The 24,107-nt window shown below is 32.2% G+C and overlaps 1 protein-coding gene across 8 annotated transcripts in view; it reads left to right on the top strand.

The window, feature by feature from the left end:
- Nucleotides 1-24,107, top strand: part of Grik2 (glutamate ionotropic receptor kainate type subunit 2) — a 581,876-nt gene that overhangs the window by 444,742 nt on the left and 113,027 nt on the right. For all 8 annotated transcript variants that reach the window (XM_005070409.4, XM_040733252.1, XM_005070410.4 and 5 more), the window contains exon 13: nt 21,545-21,663. In XM_005070409.4, the coding sequence (XP_005070466.1) occupies nt 21,545-21,663 (119 nt within the window). The remainder of the gene's footprint in view (nt 1-21,544; nt 21,664-24,107) is intronic.

Raw genomic sequence — 24,107 nt, 5'->3', positions numbered from 1 at the left:
TTTAAGATGCAATAAGGTAAGGAACATAAAGCACACTTTCTAAAAGTCACATACTTAGTCCTCCATGCTTCTTAGTTTCAAAGCAGCTCCATTTCCTCAGCTGGAGGTTCTGTGAAGGGCTGGTCAGAAGCTTGCTCCAAACAAGGATTGTCCTGTAAGCTTTGAAAACAATGCTTCTGTTTTCCCAGACGCTGGTAAAACTTTTTGTTGGTGGTGGTGGTGAGGGCATGGAGGATGTTTTCTCAGTCACACTAATAAAGATTGTTAATTTACTGGCCTAGGGAAGACAGTGTTTTTTTTTTTATGTATTCAGTATGAAACACTTTAATCTTCAGTGTCTATCCAAGGGAGGCCAGAATTACTATATGTATCTCTACTTTGAAACAACAGAGTCTGTGTAGGAGGACTATTGAAACACCAAAGGAAAATACAGTTTTTTTCTTTATTTTCCTACATCAAAAATAATGTGCTCCTAAAACGCATTTTTTATAAAACAAAATGTAGTGTAGATATTTTTAATGGTAACTGTGACTTTTAATTAAACTTTTGTTTTACTGTCATTACTAGCATTACAAGTAAGAAAGGTTAAAATTTATTTCCAGAATGTTCAGCATCTAGACAGAGACATCAGTAAAACACAGTGCCTTATTTGCCTGTGCTCTGAATGTCCTCACATTCTCCTCTTGAAAATTGTTGGTTTCATTTGGTAAGAGAATAACAAGTCCTTGTCAAACTCTAGAGAGTATCAAATTCATTTCATGTTGTTTTGATCCCCCCATAATTTATGTATATAAGAGAAGTTTCATCAATATTAAACAAAAACAAAAAGAAAAATAGCAGTGATTTATTACTGTCTTCTTCATGTTAAATGAAATAATGTACTTTCTCCAAATTATTAATGAGTAAGAGATGCAGCATCATCAGCCAGTATTTCATTCATTAGAGCATGCCACAGCACCTTAATTGCTATAATTTTTTACATTCCATTACATAATTACATCATTCAAATTAAGTTGGTTTATATCAATCCTGTTGAATATGTGTATATGAAAGTACAGAAATTAAATTTTTATTCTTTATGATAAAAAACCTTGCTGATAAAGTAATTTTATATATCCACATTATATTTAAGGTACATTGAATCCAACTTTTATTTGTAATGCTTTATAATTTGCATAAATTATAGTCATATATATATTTCCAGTCTTAAATCACAGGTTAGTTTTAGGAAATATAAAAAACCCTATGTTCGTTATCAAAAAAAATTATTCCTTTCTGTTCTGATTTCTTTCTGCTCCAAAATGATAAAATGAGATTAATACTTACAGCAGATTTTCCTATTAATTACTACACTTAATATTTGAAGCAAAGGTGAAATGGTAGGTTTTCAATGTTACTGGCATGATAAACATTATAAGCAGTTGGGCTACAACTGTCATCTAAGTTGGTTCAGAATATGCACCTGAATATTATTTTAATCTAATAAAATAGGTAAGTGTTTCCTGGCTTCCCTTACTATCATTGGTGTTCAATTTGCGGGTGGTGGGTAGTTTGCATCAATATAAGTTTATTTAATTGCTACACTGAGATATGATTTGGAAATAATAAATAAAACCTGAATTTTGTTTTTGATGGATATATGTATATGATTATATATAATTATATATATGTATATATATAAAATTAAGACTTGAAATAATTTGATTAGGAAGATTTGAAATCTATGTTTAAAAATATTTAAATGTTTAAAAATATTTAAAAATATTATTGTTAGTAGTTCTTAATTTGGATAATGTAGATAAAATCAAAATAGTTGATTTCCAAACATACTTCAGTTGTCTTAAGAATTATGTGGTATGCACATTGTAAGTAGATATATTAAAACATTTTTTTGTTGATACAGTATACTATATTTCAAGACATTTCTGACTTTTAAGGTCAAAAGGCAGAAATGCCACAAATGAAAAAAATTATGAAAGTTCTTATGAAAATAAACTTTATTGTTAAAATATTAGTAAGAATATAAATTATGTACCATGCATGTTTATGTCTGTTGATTAATAATATTTCCTGTAACCCTGAACATCAGTTGAATCATTTTAAATACTTACATGAAGCATTTATATCAGACATTTTCTCTCTTTTGAGTGCAGTTTAACTTTTTATAGAAAGGTGTGGTGTGTTTGATGTTTCTGTATTATACAGCTCATGAACTGTCTGTACCCAGACAGTTCTGAGACTGTTAGCACTGGACTTACTAAGTCACAATTTAGCTTTTCTGTTGCAGGCAAACCACTTGCCTCTGATCTGTAAATCTAAAAGTAACATTTAAAATGAAATATTCTTGCCATTTTTAAAAATGTAACAACTTTAATTTTTAGTATGTTATTTTAAAAATGGGTAACTGGGCAATAAATATTTTGTATTATAAACTTAATTTTTATAATACAACATTGAAATCTGAGCAAGTTTCCTGCTAATTCTCAATTTAAAGCCACTCTTAATTGAATTTAATTGTACAGTTGAGTTGTTGGTAGCCATATAATGGGGTGCCATGAAAACCATTGTATTATTTCAAAAGTAGATTGTAGTTTTAAGAATAAAATTAATTTTTCATTTATGTTGAAATCTGTAAATAAGGCTTCATGGCAACCAATTTATTACTGCCTTAAATTTTTGCATAATGCACATATGCTTATAATAAATATTTTTAAATTCACAAAATAAAACAATTTTAGGCAAATTAAATAAATAATATGCTTATAATAAATATTTTTAAATTCACAAAATAAAACAATTATGCAAATTAAAAAATAATACATTTCTACTTAGCATTATCAACTTTAAATATATTAATATGCTATCCAGTTTATTCCAATCAGTTTATTGTTAAGGATAATTTTCTTCAAATGTTATTTTTAACTAGGAGTCAGAAAAGCCTACATTTCAAAGATGCTCATTATTTTTTATTTCTTCCTTATCCATAATTTAAATCTGTTTTCATCAGTACATTACAAATGAGTGGATATTATCATTCCTGTCATTTCATTAAGCTCTTTTAATCCATTTGTATATTCCAAATAATATGTTATTAGCATATTATTACAATGTTTGTGTAAAGTAATCCTGGCACTTCATACCCATAAATAATGACTTACTGGCATTAAAAGTACCAATTGATGTCAATATTAAATAACAAAAAATGTACTCAATTGTTTTAGTTTTTAAATTTCATATTTTCTCAGGAATATTGTATATTTTTTAGATGTATAGAGATTATAATTATCCTGTTTCAATGAAGGAGTGTTTGTTTTGTATCACTAGTTAATTTCATGGTTTAATATACCAGCTGCAGTCAGCATCAATGTAGCCCAACATGTCTCTGAATACAGCATTTGGGAAGCTAAATGGAGCTGTCTTCATAATTCAGGGTGAGGAGACTTTAGCTTTCCACTCAACTACATTTCCAGAGGAAGGGAAACAGCAGGTCACAGAGGGAATTTCAGATGTCCAGGCAGAAAATGCTAATGCATAGCTGTGCTGGACAGGTAAGAAATAGATTTCGAAACAATGGGGAGGGCTACAGCCTAGACAGCAAGGCAGAGAAATTGAGTTTTATAAAATTTTAAGAACCATTTCTAAACTCACACACCAATTAATCCTATGTCATGAGAATAATTTGATATCTAAAGAAGTAGCAAAGTGTTTTCTAGAGATAAATGTATGCAAAATCTTCTGTGAAGAAAATGTGTCATAAATAATTCAGTTACTTGATTTCATTGTTGTCATTCACTGCGGATCTTGATAGTTTACTAATTGTTGCGCTCTTTTCACTGATGTAGAAGTGTTTCCTTACTGGTCAATTTTAAATTATGACATATTATCCCTAGTTAACATTAATAAATTATTCTAATAGTAATATATTTTTATAGATAGTAACTTTATCAAAAAATTGATAGTTACTCACTGGAAGACTAGTGGTAAGTTCAGAACCTGTTTCAAGAAAAATAGTTTCATTTGTGTTTAATAGGAAACCTGACCATATATTCATTTAAATATATGTGTGTGAACAAATACATGTGCATGTGTTTATGTGTGTGTGTGTGTGTGCATGTATGTGTGTGTTTTTGATTGCTATGAATAAGGAAGGGTTAAAATAACTCACTTTAAGGCTTCCAGGATGTGTTACCAGCAGCACTGTGCTTAAAGTAAGGGATTTATCTTTCTAGAATATCAGATATCATCTACATCCCACCCCTGAAAGGGAATAGAAAGCAAAAGCCACAGAAGACAGAATAGAGTATTAACATAGAATTAGAGTGTTGTACCTCACCATGTGGGTGATGGATTCAAACTAGTGTCCTCTAGAATAGTATCCAGTGCTTTTAACCATGGAGCCATCTCTCCAGCCCAAGCTATTGATTTTTAAACTAGGAGAAATACTTCCTTTATTTATGCCATTATATCTATAATTATGTAACATCTAGTATTATATAGGGCATATTGTGACCCCAAGATTTTTTATGTCAGAAAGCTGATAATCCCATAGGGTGTATTTTGGCAATGACTGCCACAGGAATTTACTGAACAGCAAATTTGTCTTCATACAGTTGCCCAGTCTGGCCTGGAGTTCACTTGTAGAAAAGTCACTCCTCAAACCTATGGTAATCTTCCTGCCTTAGTCTCACAAGTGCTAGGATTATAGCATAAATTAAAGGATATATTCTTAGATGAGAATACTATAATATCTTAATTTGTGCTGTAAAATTACTCAGTGTTGCCGGGCGGTGGTGGTGCACGCCTTTAATCCCAGCACTTGGGAGGCAGAGGCAGGCAGATCTCTGTGAGTTCGAGGCCAGGCTGGACCGACAGCCTCCATAACAATACAGAGAAACCCTGTCCCATAAAAAAAAATTACTCAGTGTTAGAGAATATAATTACTTAATATGAAATATTCTCAGAGAGCAATATTTTCCCAACTTTTCTTAAGCCATAAAGAAAAAATATTAAACATAATACTCTCCCTACTTATTAAAGCATTATGACATATAATAAAATACCTTAAATAAAATTAATAATTAAATTAATTTTAAAAATATAATAGGTTACCTTATACTAAACAGGATACTAAATAATTTCCCCTGTGGGAAGAAGGGAATAACTCTGTGGCCAATTATGGTCAGACGGTATATCTGTTCACTCTCCTGAGATTCACTATTGACAACTTAATGTAGTACAATAGAGAAATCAGTAAATGTAATCAAACTTTTCCTGACCCATCCAACTTGGAATGTTTTATATCAATCTAAGCTTTCCCTAAGTAGTCAAGATGATTGCCAATAACTGGATTTACAGAGTATTAAGGTGATGAGAGTGCTAAGTTCAATTCTAAAAAAAATGTGAAAATGATGTCAGCAAATAAATTAAATATTAAGGGGCATAAATCATTAACATAATGTTCAACAAAATCTTTAAAATATACCTGTGTTTAAATGTGTTGTTTAATAGTACAAAGAACTAACCTTTTGTTAAACCTTCAAGCAGAAAATTTAACTCAATATAATGACAGGCCTTGTCTGTAAATAAAATCTAAATGCAGTGTAACATTTAGGAAAATGTCACAAACAAGTCAATTATTATTTCAAAGCACAATATCTTATGAGGTTCTAGACTCTTGAAAATTTCATAATGTTAAATATATTTATATAAATATATAAAAACAAATTCTAATAAATCTAAAACCCAGCTCAAGTCATGTGATCACAGAATTGAAGCCAGACTAAAGAAAACATGCCACACAAAATAAGAGTTAGGCATCAGGAAACTTACTTTTTTGCAGTGAGAAGTAAGGTTAAGTCCTGGAGTCTCAAACTACAGGAGGACTCTAACATACCTGGCTGATATGTGGGCCCTCATTTTCAGACTATGAAATAGTTACAATGTGATAGGCCAGGCCATTTGAGTTTGTTTTAATGACTATGAAGCATGGTTTCTGAGTATCTCTGTCATTATCCTGCTACCCACATTTTGGTTGTTTCTTTTGGCACTTTTTTTTGGTAAATGCTGGTATTTGTTATGGATCTGTTTAAAATCTGACAGCTTCAAATTTTATATTGTCTCACATTGTGAAACCTGTTTATAAAATATGCTATTTGTTATCCTTCCCAGAGCCTTGTATTGACATTGCCTTTTTCTAAATTATTATGACTAAAATAAAACTCTTCCTTTAATTTACCCATTGCTAGATACAAAATTATGATTAATATCAATATTATTGTTACCTAAAATATTAAGTTAATTAAAAAGTTTCAGGAATTGTAAGTCCAAGTTATCAACAGAAGGCAAAGAAAACATTTATAAGATTAAGGAAAACTAATAAATTATTTTATAAAATAATATATATCAATTTATTGAATTCATTGTAGATAATTGACAGAGTGTAGGTAATCACTGGGTAAGTATGTACATTGACATTAAAGTAATTCTATAAAAGACAATAAAAGAGTAATTGTGGACTGCAGGTGTAAAAGAGGAAACAGAGATACCATAATTATGAAGAATGTCCCTCTTCATATATGTGACAGTTGGGTGGCCTGGTGTATTAGTGAGATTCCAGGAAATACGTAGGGTCTGTGTCTCGTGCTTTGATTGGCTCTTAGGAACATATTCCTCATGCTGGATTGCTTTGCTGAGCCTGAATACAGAGGGAGGTGCTAGATCTTTTGGCAGCTTGATATGTCATGCTTTGCTTATCCCCATAAGACGCCTATTCGTTTACTATCAAACATACAGGAGGGGTGCATTAAGAAGGGGCTGGGGGATAAATAGGGAGGGAATGGAAGGACAGACTGTGTTTCGTATGTAAAAATAAATTAATTAATTACATTAAAAATGTCAAATGTAAATATAAAATTCTTTGTAAATTTTTAAATACAGTTTTATTTTATGTAACTGACTGTATACACATGAAAGTGAGGAAAAGTTTCACTTGGCTTATATTGTCAGGGAAGAAAAGCTCTAGCATAAAATTCTGGCTTAACACAGAAGTAGGAGTTAGTTAAAGTTGTGGAAAAACTTCACAAGTTAAAACAGCCTAGTAAACGTCTTGTTAAGTAATTACTACAAATTATACAATTGTAAGAAAAGTCATTTATTAATCCAGGTGCACGGCTGCTACTACCATTGTAAAAGTAATTTCTATGGTAAATGTTTTTGCAAACTCTAATGATGTTTCGAAATTTCTATACAGATGTGCAGGAAGAAATAATTTGAACTATTTTAAGTATACTAAGAGGTTTGTTTGGGAGATTTTTGTATGTTAAAAGCAGAAGATAGAGGTGATATTATTTGCAAGATATTTGTAATCCAGGAAGCAAATCATCTGGAACATATTGAAGCAGTCTAGTTGTTTTATGAAACAGGAAGCTAAGCTATAACAAAAAGTATTTTGAGATATTAAAGGATTGATAATTTAGAGATGAATAGCCACAGAAGGCCTTTTTGCCTCATTTCATAAATACAGTTTCACTGACTAGGAAGAAGTAAAGCCTTTTTAACATGAATGGAAAACTAAGAAAAATGATCTTGTAAAGTTATACAAGGCATCTACATTGACTTTTTGAAAGACAAATAATAGTAATGTGTTTACATGTGTGTACATTCACTCATGTATAGAAAATAATTGTATGTATATGTGGACATAGACTTTATACACATGAAACAGTATTGATGCCAAGGCACATGTATTTTCATTAACAAGAGAAAACATATTATTAGTTGCAAGAAAAATTAATAAAATATTCACAACCATATAACCCTAATATAAAGAGATACTGATAAACATCATACTGACTACAATTGGAAGTTTCTACAATTTGAAAGCTCAAATGTTTAAAATACTGTATTTAATAATTTTCAAAGATCATGATTTAAAATTTTTTAATTCATTGTTGTAGAATCTGAAAAAATCATTTAAATATTAACTTCATTATTTTCACAGTTTAACAATATTTATTGGATAACAGTGCTTTTCTATATTAGAGAATAAAAGACATGTGATTATAGCTTTACGTGTAAATATGCTGCATATACTAGTTTTACCCCTGATTTCTACCTCAAATGCTTTCTTTCCAGTGTGTATGAAAATAAATTTTCAGAGAAAATCTTTAAAATATTTACATCAAAATAATTATTTATAATGTATTTGTTTTTGTATTAATGAAAATAATTAAGAATTACATCTCCTTAATAAACACATGCAAGTATAACAAAATACCAGATTTAATAATTTTAGAGAAGGGGATGAAGAAAGACAGACAGACAGAAACAGAGATACACATAGAGACAGAGACAAAGAGCTGCAGCAACATAGACAAAACATTGTTTTCCATTCTCTCTGGACTATTTGTGGCATTTTGGTTTAGGCATTCACTTTAATTGTGTGGGCACTTACAAGCTCACTGAACTAGAAAATTCCAGGCAGAGGTAACCTTCTGCTGTGTTAACTGAGTAAGAGCAGAATTCTTTTATTATTGTTTTCAGAACAGGAAAAATACAATACAGCATTTTCAGCTCCCAGTACTTAACATTCCTGAGTGTGAAAAGGATTCCCAGTCAGTCCTACATTCCTGTGAGCCTGCAGTGTTTACATGCACTGCTTCTCTTCATGCTCAAGAGATTGTGTTATCAACAATGATTACCAGCGGTGGGAGAGCTGTGGCTGAAAGAGCAGAATAATGGCTTAGACTCTCTTCTCTCTATGCACAGTTTAAAGCTGTGCTTTCATTCATAGCCAAGATTCTGCTAATGGGTGGGTATTACTGTTCATGCTCTGTAGTCTCCTGAAGAGATTTGTTGTTTCTTAGTGCTTTGGCATCACAGCAACTAATTTCAGAAATTTTTCTTTTCTTATGCTGTTAGAAAATATTTTGTGGTCCCCTACTTATTTTATGCTGCTTACACTGTGTCCTGTATCAAGCATTTGCCTAAGGTTAATATTTTCTCCATTTGTACAGAAAAAGTGCATCTTGTGTGGGAAATTCCAACTGATTTCATCAGTCACTTCAGCATATTGGTAGCCCAGGCATTTGATTAAATATGATAGAAAATATTTAATTCTCAATATATTTTGTTATTTGTGAACTTAAGATAATAAGATATATGATATCCACATTTGGGGAAAATACCCGGCCTTGGAAAAAGAACATAAATAGACAGGTAGGCAGATAATCAGTGTTCAAGATAAATATTGTTGATCAAAGTTTCAATGATACCAGTTTTTGCACTTGCTTAGAAAAGTCAAACAGAGAATAGAAAATAAATGTATCATTTGATACGTTCTATATTTCCATATTATACCTAAGTAACTACATGTATCATATAGTGGCAAACATTATTGTAATTATTGACTAAGAATGCAAGTCCACTCTGAGTCTTCAAGTACAAAAAGTGCTTTTAAAGTGTCTTGCAACATCCTTCAAGTAACACTGATCAAAGAGTTATAGGATTTTAGTTTTCAGTAAGTAGAGACTAAATGAAGTAACATTGTTTATCAACCACTTATTCAATTTTAGTATTTCTCCAGTGTTGCAAGAGATACAACATTATAGTTTCATGCATACTTCCTTTAAAGGGTCTATTATTCAAATATGTAAATTAGTCATGAACAGATAAAGAAAATGCTATTTATACAATAATGAAAACAGCATTTCAAATGATGAAATATGAAATACACATATTATATTTTTTCCAGGTGAAGGACTAATAATCCAATAGGTAGATCATACTTAAAGAATAAATGAACTATTAATTAAATGGCTGTCATAGAAAAACACTTCAGTTGGAAGGAAGAAAAATCAATGAGAGTGTAGAGCTGTTAATATGATTGTCATGTGACAGATTAATAGGAATATAAATTGCAAGTTATTTGTGAGGTTTTTTGAGAATACATAGAATTCATAATCACAACCATGACAGCTTTTACAGCCTTGAAATTTTGGGGTAAATATTAGAATAGATTAGAAAAAAAAGAAAGAAGAATAGAGTATGGGAATATTTTCCTAACACCCATATGCAAGGTATAACAAAAGAAATGTACATGAGAACTCAAAAGGAATTCATTTAGAAGCTTTTAAAGCCTCAAAATAAAATTATAGGAATACTTGGATTATGATATGGAAACCAAGAAAAACTAAAAGGTCCCAAGTCACTCTGAAGAACCAATATAGGAAAGTTTGGTGACTGAATACAAGATAATGAGAAAGTCAGCAAGTGGCTGAGAATTCTCACTTGAGTTGTTGGAAGATGTTTGAATTAACTGTAGAAATGATTTCTTACATAGAGTCCCATTGCTTATTATGGGAAGCTTGGGTGTTAGGTCTGGAAGTTCATTAAAGTTGAGATATCTCAGAGTAAGTTAGAAATTAAAAAAAATACTAAAGTACAGGTTATTTTAACATTATATTTTATTTAACCTCAAATAAATAAACATCTAAATTGGAAAAGACCAAAAGGGCCAGCTATACAATGTCACGAATTATAATGAATGCATGAAACCTTGACAGTACCTAAAATATGGAAATTGAGTTCTAAGTGGGAATTAAGTTACATTACTTGTATCAGGAATATTTTAATATAGAACTAATATGTTATAATAGTCTTATTTGCTCTTTCAAATGTCATCATGAGCATATAAATGACAGTTAATTTTATGCATTGATGTTTATTTTATTGAACAAAATATAGATACATTAAATTGTGTTTGTTTCATGGAAGTTATCTACTTTATAAACTGGTGTGTTATTATTTCTTAGATTATATATAGTGTTTCTTATTTTTTCTATCATAATTTCTTAATCATAATCTAACATCATCAACTTCAATCTCCTAATACCTTTTTTTTAAATACTGAAACCTTCTGCATCTTAGTATAGAAGACATAAAATGGCCTTAACTAATAGCCTGCTCATTAATGATTTGGAAAGCACTTGGAGTAAATTGTATCTAGGGTATTATTTTATTGGAAACTCTTCTGATTGTCATGTACATGCTGCTCAAGTATCCTACTACTGAGCTGTAGCCTAACAAATAAAATAATTCTTAAGTTTCCTTAGACATGGACAAGTTAAAAATTCTACATAGTGTTCTGTGTCTCCTATTCAGCTATACACACAATTAATTCATGTAAATCTGATTCATGGTACAACTGAATGTATTTGACGTATGTTTCACATAATGAGAAGGTTGGATACATAATTGTAGCTGATCTTAAATACTGACCATAGTTAGTTCTGAAAATTAAATTGTTTAAGCACATATAAAATTTAAACTACGAGTTGAATACAACATGAATTTTATGACTAATAAGTTTCAGAAATAAGGAAGTCAATAAAAAGAAGAAAATATAAAAGTAAAATAAACATACATATAAAAGAACATTTGTCACATATAAGTAGATTATATCAATGAAGCAATTTCTCAGAATCAGTTCCATGTGTCAGTGTAGCACTTTGCTGAAGAAAAACTATTATTTTGTTTAAAGTGAAGCAAACACTATTTTAGGGCATTGTGTCTATTTCTTTAATGTAATAGCAAAGTAATAAAAGTTAACTGTACAGACTTAACCTGAGGAAGGCATGGGTATTTTCACAGAGATGCATGAAACTGTGTTTGTGGTGTGTATACAAACAGCTCATGTGCTGTACGGTGGCTTGTACATCACGAATTGTGGTAGACATGTATTTTATATGGTGCTTTCCCCAAAACTGTCTGACATTATGATTGAAAATTTTCTATAGTAGAAACAAAATGTTTACTATTAATTTTTTTTCTTTTTTGTGGAAAGTTATTTTTAAAAGCATTTGCCAATCAACAGCCTACTTTAAAAGTTATTTTTTAGTCTAATGATTTGGTAATTCCTTTACTATACCCTATTTTTTCCCTGATGCTGTGCTGATTCCCTAACATTTAAGACTTTAGAAACACTTAATGGATTCAAAGAGATGACTTTTACTGAACATATAAAGAATACTGTATCTCATGTACAACATTGTTATAATTCAGAAAAATGTGATAAAATTGAATACAAAATACTACTAAAATAATTTTTTGAGTTCTGATGAAAACTAATATTTGTTAAAGAGTTCATGGGAGCTAGCAAAGTGGTCAAAGGCAGTTTCTGCCAAACCTGAATTTGATCTCTGGATGTAGCATTGTAGTGGGAGGGAAATTACTCCCATATATTTTCCTCTGACTTCCATGTGGCACACTTGTGTCCATGCAAACACACACAGACACAGACACAGACATGGACACAGACACACACACACATACACACACACAATAAATAAATATGAAAATTAAATGTTTCAAATTTATGCATAATTATTTAATTTAAATTTTGAGCACTTAGTAGTAAGTAAAAATAAACATTTGTTTTAGAGTATTTTAAAAAGAAATTGAATGTCACCTAATGCACCTACTAATTAAACACAGTCTTTTTACAAATGTTTGCGAATTTTTGTTTCTCTAACATCTTAAATGTCATGAATATTTTCGACTTGTAGATGATTTGGCTCCACAAAATGCAGGATGCAAATTCACTAAAAGGTGACTTTGAGTATGGTTTGAAAAATTAGAAAAAATATTCTTCCTTTATTGTAAATTTAATTTGAGCATAAGAATTTGCTTTGATTTCCTCTGAGGAAATGATAAAGATTGTCATGCCAGCTGAGATGGATTACTGTTGAGGTACCTTGCTCTAGCTTCTGTGGATTTTGGGAACTATAATCCTTTATACTAAAGATAATAGCAGTCTTAGATTTGTGTAACTTTTAAAGATGAGCTAACACAGCTCAGTAGTGTATACTTGGCATGGATGACACAACATAAAGTGGTAAACTTTTCCCACTGTTTGGAGCTCATTATTTAAATTTAGTTAGTCTGGAGTCATCCTAATTTAATATGCTTCATGTTAAAACTATGATTTTAGTGGAAGGCATGCTTTCTCGTTTTACATTTGTTGCTTCCAGGGAGATCATTAAAACATCATAGTTTGAACGGGACAAACCAATGAAATGATCAGATTTTTCTATGCCTTGGGAAGCTGTTTTACTTCTTGTATGGATTTCAGTCTGCTCTTCTGTTCACTGGGTCACTTCAGATGTCGCTGAGTTCAACGATAGCTTGCTTCTATAAAAGCAAAGTTGCTCTTGTGCTTTTCAGTCCAACAGGGTTTCTTGTAGAGAAATGGTACTTTATCTGTGGCTGCTTGCCCAGGTAGAACTTCTATGGAATTCTCCCTCTGCTTTGCCTCTTAAGCAAATGCTAAGCTATAAATCCATTGGGGCACATGATTGTCTTGTTGGCACAAACATGGTTGAACCATCTGTGTTGGAAAAGGACATGGCTTAACTGAGTAGCAGTGACCTTTAAAAATAAATAAACAATAAACAAAAATGCAGCTGAAGACATGGCATCTAGTCACCATAAGCATCTGCCATAGTGTATAATGACTTCAAAAGACAAAGGTATTTTAAAAAATTGTGCATCAACAGTCATAATTATTTAAAAATATTCTAGCATGAAAATTATTTTTATGATTCATCACTCTGCCAAGTCCACTAAAAACATAGTTAAATGCATTAGACATTACTACATTGTTCTTCCCTAAAACATAACTTTATTACGTCAATTATAAAAATAATGGATGTTATAATGTTTATTAATCTTATTTTCCTTCAGGAAATTCGTGAGATTTTGTTCAAAAATTAAATAAATCCTTAGCCAATAATTACATCATCAAAAATAATACTGTATTCACAAGCCATTGAAATATGAATAGAAATTTTAAATCCTAGACTTGTAGATTTTTTAACTTATTTAGAATCTCAGTTGAAACACAGTGCAAGATCAGTTGTTCTCAAATCCTCAATTTAATTATATGATAATAAAAGTAAAAACATATTCACAGTAATTAAGCAGAGTAACGCTGAATAAAGAACTCTGAATGACACAGTGATCAAAATTAAAATTTCAAGATTTACATTAGATTAACTTCTATCATAATTCAATTTAAGGTTTTTATTTGTTATTTGATAGTAACCAGTAAGTAACAACTAATATGACTTAAAATTTAAAAATAGGATACTCATTTCAGCTTAAAAATGGAAGTAAGAAACCAATATGTAATATTATAAAACAATTTACTCTCCATTAATTGTAACATACGTTCTTTTTCGTATGATAAAACTTATATGTTTATGCTTAATTCAAAGTTTAAGAAAATGACAAAAGTATTCTATTAACTCAGTGGATAGTAGAAATTAGTTGATTTTTAAAAGGAAAATGTGGAATGATTCATAACTTAATATAAGGATTGTTTTCAAAATAAAATATTCAACATCTACAACATAAGAAACAAATTGTCCCTATGAAAAAAGTCCCTGATTTGAGAATAAGATCAAAGTGCAAGGAAATCTGATGGAATCCACCACAGAAGCAGTTCACAAAACATGAACATGCCTCTAGTGTAACTTGTATTTTAGAAAATATGGGAATAAACTTTGTCATCAGACTGCAGATAATGCAGTCTCTGTTTAAATTGGAAGAAATTAGGAAAGAGAAATAATGTGTTAGAAGTCACTGTGTTCCTGGTATACATTTTCAGTATGAAGTTGCTAGCCATCCAGGCAGTGATTCATAGAATTAAACGGAGTACACACAGGGAACCAATGGCTTTGAATTGAGAGTTTTGAAATCACTAGCATAGTGTTGATCAATGAGAGTATTGGGTGATTAAAGAGAAAATGGAGTTCTGAGAGCTGTGATCAAGCCATAAGCAATAGGAAGAGGGGTAAGAAAAAGGAAGCATCTAGTAACTAAAACAGGTAGCAGTGTTAATAATAATGTTGTTGAAATAGTCAAAAGTGAGCTTGAGGAAAAACATGATCATTAAGATTTCACAGAGAAAGATGCTTAGAGTTGAGGAGAAATTAGGCATAAAGAGTTTGATCCACTGATTAGAAATTTAGCCAAACATGAATAAAAAATAAAGTAGGTGGAACACTAGCGTTTCTGAAAATATTTTAAATATCTATGTTAAGAAATAGTATTAGCGGGCTGGAGGGATAGCTTAGCCGTTAAAGGCTAGGCTCACAACCAAAAATATAATAAATAGTTTTAGTATTTTAAATACACAAAGAAAATCAGACACTGCATGGCATACAGTAATTTGTAATGTAATAGCAAAGGATATATATGCATTGGTATATATTGAAAGAATTAAATAATGTTAAATATGGCCTAACGTTCTTAGTTCCACAGATATGGAAAAGAGAAAAAAAGTTCGCTGTTTGTAACCGTCTCTAATGCATATATCTGAAACAGAGAATTTAAAGGGACCAAAATGCTTTTTCATTCAGTGAAAGCTTGACACAAAGGCTCTGTTATCCTCATCATGGAACCGGTAATACTTTTCTGCTCATCACGTTTTCAAATGCAAGGAGGGAAACATAGTTCATGACAAAATTTCTTAAGTGAAATATTAAGATATATTCTGCTCATATTCAAAACTCCAGCAAGTTGCATAGGAAGGAAGATATGAAATGAAGTTTTAATTAGTTGCATTATTCAAAATTTTTTAGGGATAGAAATGGAAAACTAGGGTGAGTCACCAGTCTCTGTCTCCATAATCTGCCACGGAAGAGAGAATCAGAAAAGCTATACCTAGACAGTGGATCCTGAAGATGAATATAAGATGTAAGCAGCTGTGAAGTACTATGGGAAATTATACGATAAATGGCGTGAAAGAAAAACAATTGATAAGAATAAGTACATACATTTTGGTTTTCAAATAAGGTTTTTATTTATTTTTCATATTTTTATTTAACTTTTTAAACATGTCACTCTCAGTTCCCTCTCCCTCCCCTCCTGCCCCATCCCTCAATCCTTCCAACCATTCGCCCCCACTTCATCCCCCACTCTGCTCCCCAGGGATAGCAAAGGCTTCCATGAGGGATTTTCAGAGTCTGTCACATAATCCCGGGAAGGGCCTGGGTTCTTCCCCATGTGTCCAGGATGATAGATGGGTTCCCAGATTCCATCTGTATGCCAGGAATAAATACTGCTCTACTCTCCAAGGTCCCACAGATGGCCTAGGCCTCCTCTTTGCCACCCAGGTTCGGTGGGAGGGATGTCTAGATCAGTCCCATGCTGACCCCTCAAACATCTGTCTGGGGTCCATGTGTTCCCCCTTGTTTAGGTCAGCTGCTTCTGTGGGTTTCGCCAACCTGATCTTGATTCCTTTGGTCATCACTACTCTGTCAACTGGGTTCCAGGAGTTCAATTTGGTTCATAGATGTGGGTGTCTGCCTCTGCCTCCATTAGCCACTGGGTGAGAGTTCTAAGACGGCATATAAGGTAGTCATCATTCTCATTATCGTGGGAGGGAATCTAAGGTATCCTTAATGCCAGTTGGTGTCATTCTTGTAGATCTGTGAAGATGTCACTAGTGCTAGATCTCTCCTCTGATTTATAATGACTCCGTCTTTTATGGTATCTCCCATCCTTTTCTCTTCTATTCTTACCCTGGCTCAATATTCCTGCTCTCCCATGTCCTCCTCTCCCCTCCTCTTTTCTCCCTCTCTTTCTCCCACCTCCTTCTGCCCTTCCCCACTCCACCTCCAATTTAATCAGGAGATCTCATCCCATAACCATTCTCTGGGTTACCATGCATATCTCTCTTAGGGTCCTCCCTGAACCCAAGACTCTCTGGCAGTGGGATTGTAGGCTGGCAGTGCCCTGTTCTGTGTCTAAAATCCGTGTATGAGTAAGTACATACAATACTTGTCTTTTTGTGACTGGTTTACCTCACCCAGAATGGTTTCTTCTAGTGCCATCCATTTGCCTGCAAATTTCAAGATTCCATTTTTTTTCTGCTGAGTAGTACTTCATTGTGTAAATGTACCACATTTTCTTTATCCACTCTTCAGTTGAGGGACATCTAGGTTCTTTCCAGGTTTTGGCTATTACAAATAATGCTGCTATGAACATAGTTGAGCATATGTCCTTATTGTATGAGCATACATTTTTTGGGTATATGCCGTACATTTTTGGGGGGGTATGCCTAAGAGTGGAATTGCTGGATCTTTTGGTAGACTGATTTCCATTTTCCTGAGGAATCTCCATATCTATCTCCAAAGTGGCTGCACAAGTTGGCATTCCCACCAGCAATGGAGGAGTGTACCCCTTTCTCCAAATCCTCTCCAGCATAAACTATCATTACTGTTTTTGATTTTAGCTATTCTGACCGGAGTAAGATGGTATCTCAGAGTTGTTTTGATTTGCATTTACCTAATGGCTTTCTCAGGTGTCTCTTGTCCATTTTGGACTCCTCTATTGAGCGTTCTTTATTTAGTTCTGTGCCCCACTTTTTAATTGGATCCTTTGGTGTTCTGGAGACTTGCTTCTTGAGTTATTTGTAATTTTTGGAGATCAGCCCTCTGTCAGATGTGGGGTTTGTGAATATCGTTTCACATTATGCGGGCTGTTGTTTTGTTTTGTTGACTGTGTCCTTTGTCCTACAGAAGCTCCTCAGTTTCAGGAGGTCCCATTTATTAATTGTCGATCTCAGTATCTGTGCTACTGGTATTATGTTCAGGAAGTGGTCTCCTGTATCAATACATTCAAGGGTACTTCCCATTTTCTCCTCTAAGATATTCAGTGTGGCTGGACTGATGTTGAGGTCTTTGATCCATTTGGACTTAAGTTTTGTGCATGGTGATAGATATGGTTTTATCTGTTGTCTTTTACATGCCAGCATCCAGTTACTCCAGGACCATTTGTTGAAGATACTTACTTTTTTCCATTGTATAGTTTTAGCTTCTTTGTCAAAGATCAGGTGTTCGTACATGTGTGGGTTGATATCAGGGGCTTTGATTTGCTTTCATTGGTCTACCTGTCTGTTTTTGTGCCAATACCAAGTGTTTTCAGGACTATAGCTTTATAATAGAACATGAAGTCAGGGATGGTGATGCCTCCAGAAGTTCCTTTATTGTACAGGGTTGCCTTGGGTATCCTGGGGGTCTTTGGTTTTTCCATATAAAGTTGAGGATTGTCCTTTTGAGGTCGGTGAAAAGTTATGCTGGTATTTTGATAGGGATGGATTGCATTGAACATATAGATTGCTTTTGGTAAGATTGCCATTGTTACTATGTTGATCCTACCTATCCAAGAGCATGGTAGATCTTTCCATTTTCTGGTATCTTCTTTAAAGACTCAAAGTTCTTGTTACAGAGGATTTTATTTTTAAGAATTCAGTAGCCCAACATACAGGAGATCACAGTTTGCAAGACATAATAGAGTTAATTCTGAAATTCTATTTTGGAAAATGATATAAGCAGTCTTGAATTCTATGCTTAGAGATGAGTTTTTTTCTTCTTAATGAAGACTTCGGGCATACTGAAGACTTTTCTTACACATAGCAATGATAGTACAGGAATTATTCTACACTTAAACTGATCAGGAACAGTATTTACAGAGGTAGAAAACAATTCAGATAAACATATATAGTCTCCTTATAACCTTATTGCTGCACACTATGGTACCCTTAACTAGCAGAATATCCTATAACAATGGTCAAAAAGAACATCTGGAGGTCATGATGTATGATAATGTAAATGGACAAATGTTTGTAGGTTATGTTGTAGTGGTCATGGAATGTAAAGAAAGATGACTCAAAGCCTGTTGAGATTTAGTGAACAAAGTGTTAATAGGCTGATATTCACTTAAAGATGGCGTAAAGTGATGGAGATGGAATAGATAATCAAGGGGAGGATTTGATGACCACTGTGAATTAATACTGGATATATGAGTATTGTCAAGAACAATACTGAATTGTTGAAAACCCACTTTATATCAATATGAAGTATGAACAATTAAGGAAATAAATCTATGTGTAAAAAATATAAATTTGTAGTCAAGTCATGTTTTAAATATGAGTGTGAAGTTATTGGCAGAGAAATACAGATATTAAAGCAAAATCTGTTGAAAATGCAGAGAGTACATATAAGAGGAAGATAGAAGATGGTTACCTTAGGGACAATTAGCTAGAAACAGAATTAGAGCTACTGACAACTGTGAAAGGAAGAAAGTAGACATGGAAATCAATGGAGTCTGTGAGGAGCAAATGTTACCTGGAAGCAAGATGTGAAAAGAAACAATGGGACTTATGCAGTCACTGCTAGATTGTCATGTATCTGCAGACACAGAAAAGATACTGGTTTGCATCTTTTGGACACATAATCCCTCCGTATTTTTTGAGCAGAAAATAATCTTATGAAATAAGTGCAATTTTTACTTAAAGTGTCTGTTTACCCTACATGCATTACTCCCTTCAATTTAAATTATGAGAATCCTCCACCATGGAAGAGGCATGATCAGTGGTAGGGTTGTGGTCTTCTTCCATTCTGTTTTTCTCTTCCTTCCTTCTCTCCTTCCTTCCACATAACTTCTATAATTTGGAAAAGGAAGAAGTACCTTTTTTTGTACTTCCTCCTCTCTGACCTTATCACACCATCTCTTTCCACTCAACTTATAACATGCCTAGATTGTTTTTGTAACGTTCATGGCTCCTAAATCTTCAGAACTTAGATATTCAATACAGATAATTTTATGGTGATCTATGCTTTTTTCTAAGATCTTCATTTGTAAAGAATAAATCTATCTCTGCAAATCAGCTTTATTTTTATAGTTAACAGACTTTCAAAAATAGGAAAGGAATATTTTAATTTCCAACATTTAAATGTGTCAATTAAAAACACAGCTTAGGTAAAGTCATATTATTCAAAAATATTCATACAATGCTTTCACTGTGCCAAATTAATGACAACTCCCCAAATACTACAATAATTCTAGTATTCCTTTTTTCATTCTGGAGAGTTAAATCTTACTATTCATTTTAAGTATAGAAATTGGATATTTGGTTATAAGTTGTAGAGATGTGTCTTCTTGTTCTGGAACCCCTTTTTATCCAAAAGATCACATTGCCTTCTATATGAAAGGAGGCTTTTATTACTTTACAATGGTAATATTTTTAAAGAAATAAAATGTATATAAATAAGATTAGCAGTATTTTGACACTCAGAAATATGTTTATTTTTCACTGATATATACTAAAAGATTATGAAAAGTACATGGCATGCCCTCAGAGGGGATGGAAATCACAATAGAACATATAAAATGCACATCAGAAATATGTTTTAAATAGCTCAGACTCTTCTTACTAGTTCAAAAGAAATAAAAAGATTTAAATCAAATCAGTATCTACCAACAAACCCAGTTCTGTTTTAGTGAAAAACCCAGTAAATCATATCAGAATGTTTAATTACTATTCAATCAAACTTTCTGCTCAGTGTGTCAGGTCAACTTAGAGAACCAAACAAAACACTTCTTTGTCAAGAAGAGACTATTAAGACACGGATGTTCTAAAACCTCATTTGAAAGTTGAAAATGGTTCTTTTGAATTTTAATGTCAGTAGATTATTTGTGAAGAAAATTAGGCTCTCAGAAATAACAAACATATTATTTAAAAAAACTTTGATTAAAAAATAAAACATGCAAAATACTTTTCTAAAAGACTCACATACAAATTTATTTTGTTAAAGAGTGGCTTTAATATTTGAGATTTTGGGGGAAAATACTTTGTTAGCAAAATGCATTTAATTATGGAGATGTTATTTTGGAGAGTCTCTTAATTGATAACTGAATTTTGATTATAATTACCATAAATCACTATATATATGACAATTTTAAAAAGTTTAATGTGAACTTGGGAGAATTATTAATAATACTTCAAAAATCATTAGTATTTGGCCTTAAGATACAAATGTTCCTTACTTTTAACACAATAATTCAAATGAATTACAAATTTGCAAACATACAATTAGAAAATAGGCAACCTCAATTGCCTTTCTGTTTCTAACATTCACTGACATCGTGTGTATTGGGATGTGATATGATGGTGAGAGATGAGATCATTTCACAAATCTGTAATCACAGCATAGTGTTTCTTACATACTTAAATATGCATTGTTATTTCAATATCGGGCAGCTTGGTGGTGTCTATTATATAACAACACTTTTCTATAATTTTCTCCTTTCATAATTATTTCATCTTTAAAATGCTCATGTAATAACCATCTTTGATACTTTTATGTTTTTTTAGGTTTTAAAAATGATTTTAAGATTGTCCTGTATATGTAGAAGCCTACATTAAAACATGTTTAGTTGACCGATATACAGAAACTATTTCTTCCAAGTACAATACAGTGAAGAATGCCACTTCTTATATTAGTGTAGAAATGATCTATAGGGAATGGATATTTGAAATTCATACTGTTGTCTTACATATGAAATCTTGTGATAAAAATGCCTTACTTCTGGTTTTGTTTAATCTTACCTATTTTTTGTTTCTTTTGCAGCAATAATATTGGATAGAATCTTCTCACTGCTATTTAAATATATTCTTTTTTTCTGTCAATTACCACAGGTTTAGTCCCTATGAGTGGTATAATCCACACCCTTGCAATCCTGACTCAGACGTGGTGGAAAACAATTTTACCTTGCTAAATAGTTTCTGGTTTGGAGTTGGAGCTCTCATGCAGCAAGGTATACGATTCAGCCTGCTATTTTCCTTGGGCACCATGTCCCACTCTTTGCTGGGGGTGACAGCTCTCGCTGGCACAAGTCGCTTGCATGGGTAGCCTCTGTGCATGTAACCATAATCCAGCTTCTCCATCTATTTAATGCATTTAGACCTTCTCAAATCCCGTTTCAGAGAGATTCTGAGAAAACAGCTATGCAAACCCACATAGAATACAATCATCTAATATATTTATTAACCCACTGCAGGTACATTATACCATAGACAAGCAAGCTAACCTGATTCATTAGCTAGAAGCTGCACTGAAAGCAATACTAAAATTACATCTCCTTGAGGCAAGAATCCATTCTATAATTCCTGTTTCCTGTCTCAACTTGATGTAAAATATTCTCCTCTTTCATATTAATTCTTGATTAGATGCATCTGTATTGCATGATTAATAAATTGCATATAAACTTGTAAATTTAAATATTAATCCATTTAAATATATGATTTTAGATAAAATATGAGTTATACTTGATAACTTATAAGAATGTAAAATACTGCATGCCTAGAAGTGAATGAAAAATATATTTATTAAATTATTCAAAATTAATAATATAAAGGTTAAAAGTAAAATCTATAGTTTAGAAAAATGTTAGAGTACATGTAATAATATGTCTATATGGTTTCATTATTTATTCATTATTGACTTTCCCAGGTAGAGTTTTTATTTTTGATGGTGGGATTTATTTTTTAATATTATTATATTAAATAAAATTCCAAAAATTATCATAAATACATATTACTCACATATTGCAAATGTAATTTTTAAGTCTTAAGTAACTAAGTAGAGCCAAATGTCAAAAATTTCAGCAATTGATGATAAGAGGAATAAGAAGAAAAAAATGTATATTATGTATTTAGTATTCACTTTGAAGAAACTCATTTAATGATGGCATTAAGATATGGAGAGTGATTGTTTATACTTAATTATAAAATGACTATTTAAAAATCACTACACCATTGCATGGTTACTATTCTCACAACTACTTCATTTATAATCTATTTCTATAAATTCTCACTATAATCTATAAAGTGAGAATAGTTGTTAAAAGAAAAAAATATCTTAACTTGACATTAAACAATATTTAATAACATTGTAAGAAAATCCTACTAAGCTGAAATAACCCTTTCCCTGCAAAGTTATGAGTATATATTATGAACTGATCTACTTTTGTGGCATCTCTAAGTAATGCTGATGCATTTTCCTTTCCCTCACATTGGGTCTAAGGTAAGGAGGGTGTCTTTCTTCATTATTAGGCTGACATACTGAAGTTATCTCATGGCTCTAGCTGTGGGGTGGAGTAGCATAATCTACCTAGATAATCTGCTAACAGTTAACCTCAATTATCTGCAGTAACTGATCCTCATAACCAAGATTGGATCATAATAACATTGTTCTTTTTAAATTTTGATAGCAATATGAAAACTAAAATATTCCTTATTGAAATTTATAGTTCCTAAAATTTTTGAAAATCTTTGATAGTTCATTCATTTACAAAATGAACTCATTAGTGACAGCAATTAAAAATAAATCTACCTGCACATCTATAAAGATAAGCAATCAAAACAATAGGAAATTCAGAAATGCATTAGCTTGGCCATGTCCTCACCTCACGGCTGGTGGATACATGAAAGAGGAACCCATCATATCTGGCTGATGCCCGGATCCCCAGGAATTAGTGGGATGTAGTGCTGGACATGACGTTGCCTTGAGTACATGACAGTCAGCCCCTAACCAGGCTCTGATTCACAAGCCTAGGAGGTGTCTGGAGCATTTCAGTGTGTGGGTAAGATACAAACTTGTGGTAATTGGGACAGTGTTGTCAAATGTCTCCATCCACTATGCTTTTATTTGCTCGTCTCCTTTGACTTTGTTTTGTTTTTTAAATAAACTGACAGTAAAACTAGCAGCCAAAGCTGCTGTTCGTCTTGGGTGTTAGTGTTTCAGTGTCCCGAGTGTGTGTCTGGCAGGGCCTAGGAGCAACTACACCAGAAAGGTACCATTCTGTTTGTTTTGTTTTGCTTTTCTTCCCTTACAGAGTGGTAGACAAGAGTCTGGAGCTGGAGTTGGCTGTCATGTCCAAGTCTGTCTGCTTTTAAGATTTTGTATATTCAAAATTGCTAGGGTAAGATGAACTAAGTGTAAGATGGCCATTTTATATAGGATTCTAATGATAGCATAAATTTTTGATAGCATGAATGATTTGTTTTATTTTCATTACCTCTAGTATAGTGTTTCCTTGTTGCACAGGTGATTACATTAAAGATATGACTGTAAAACACGTCAGAAAAATGAGTCCATCTTTGCTTCGTTACATTTTACTCAAGTCCAATAAATATTAACTACTTCATAGTCACGCTTTTCTGATTATAGATTCAAAAGTGGATGGTAGTATTTTTATAT

This window comes from Mesocricetus auratus, unplaced genomic scaffold (genome assembly GCF_017639785.1).
Source record: "Mesocricetus auratus isolate SY011 unplaced genomic scaffold, BCM_Maur_2.0 Super-Scaffold_100029, whole genome shotgun sequence".
Lineage (NCBI taxonomy): Eukaryota > Metazoa > Chordata > Mammalia > Rodentia > Cricetidae > Mesocricetus > Mesocricetus auratus.
The sequence above is the reverse complement of the archived record's forward strand: the minus strand, read 5'-3'. Positions and strand labels throughout refer to the sequence as shown.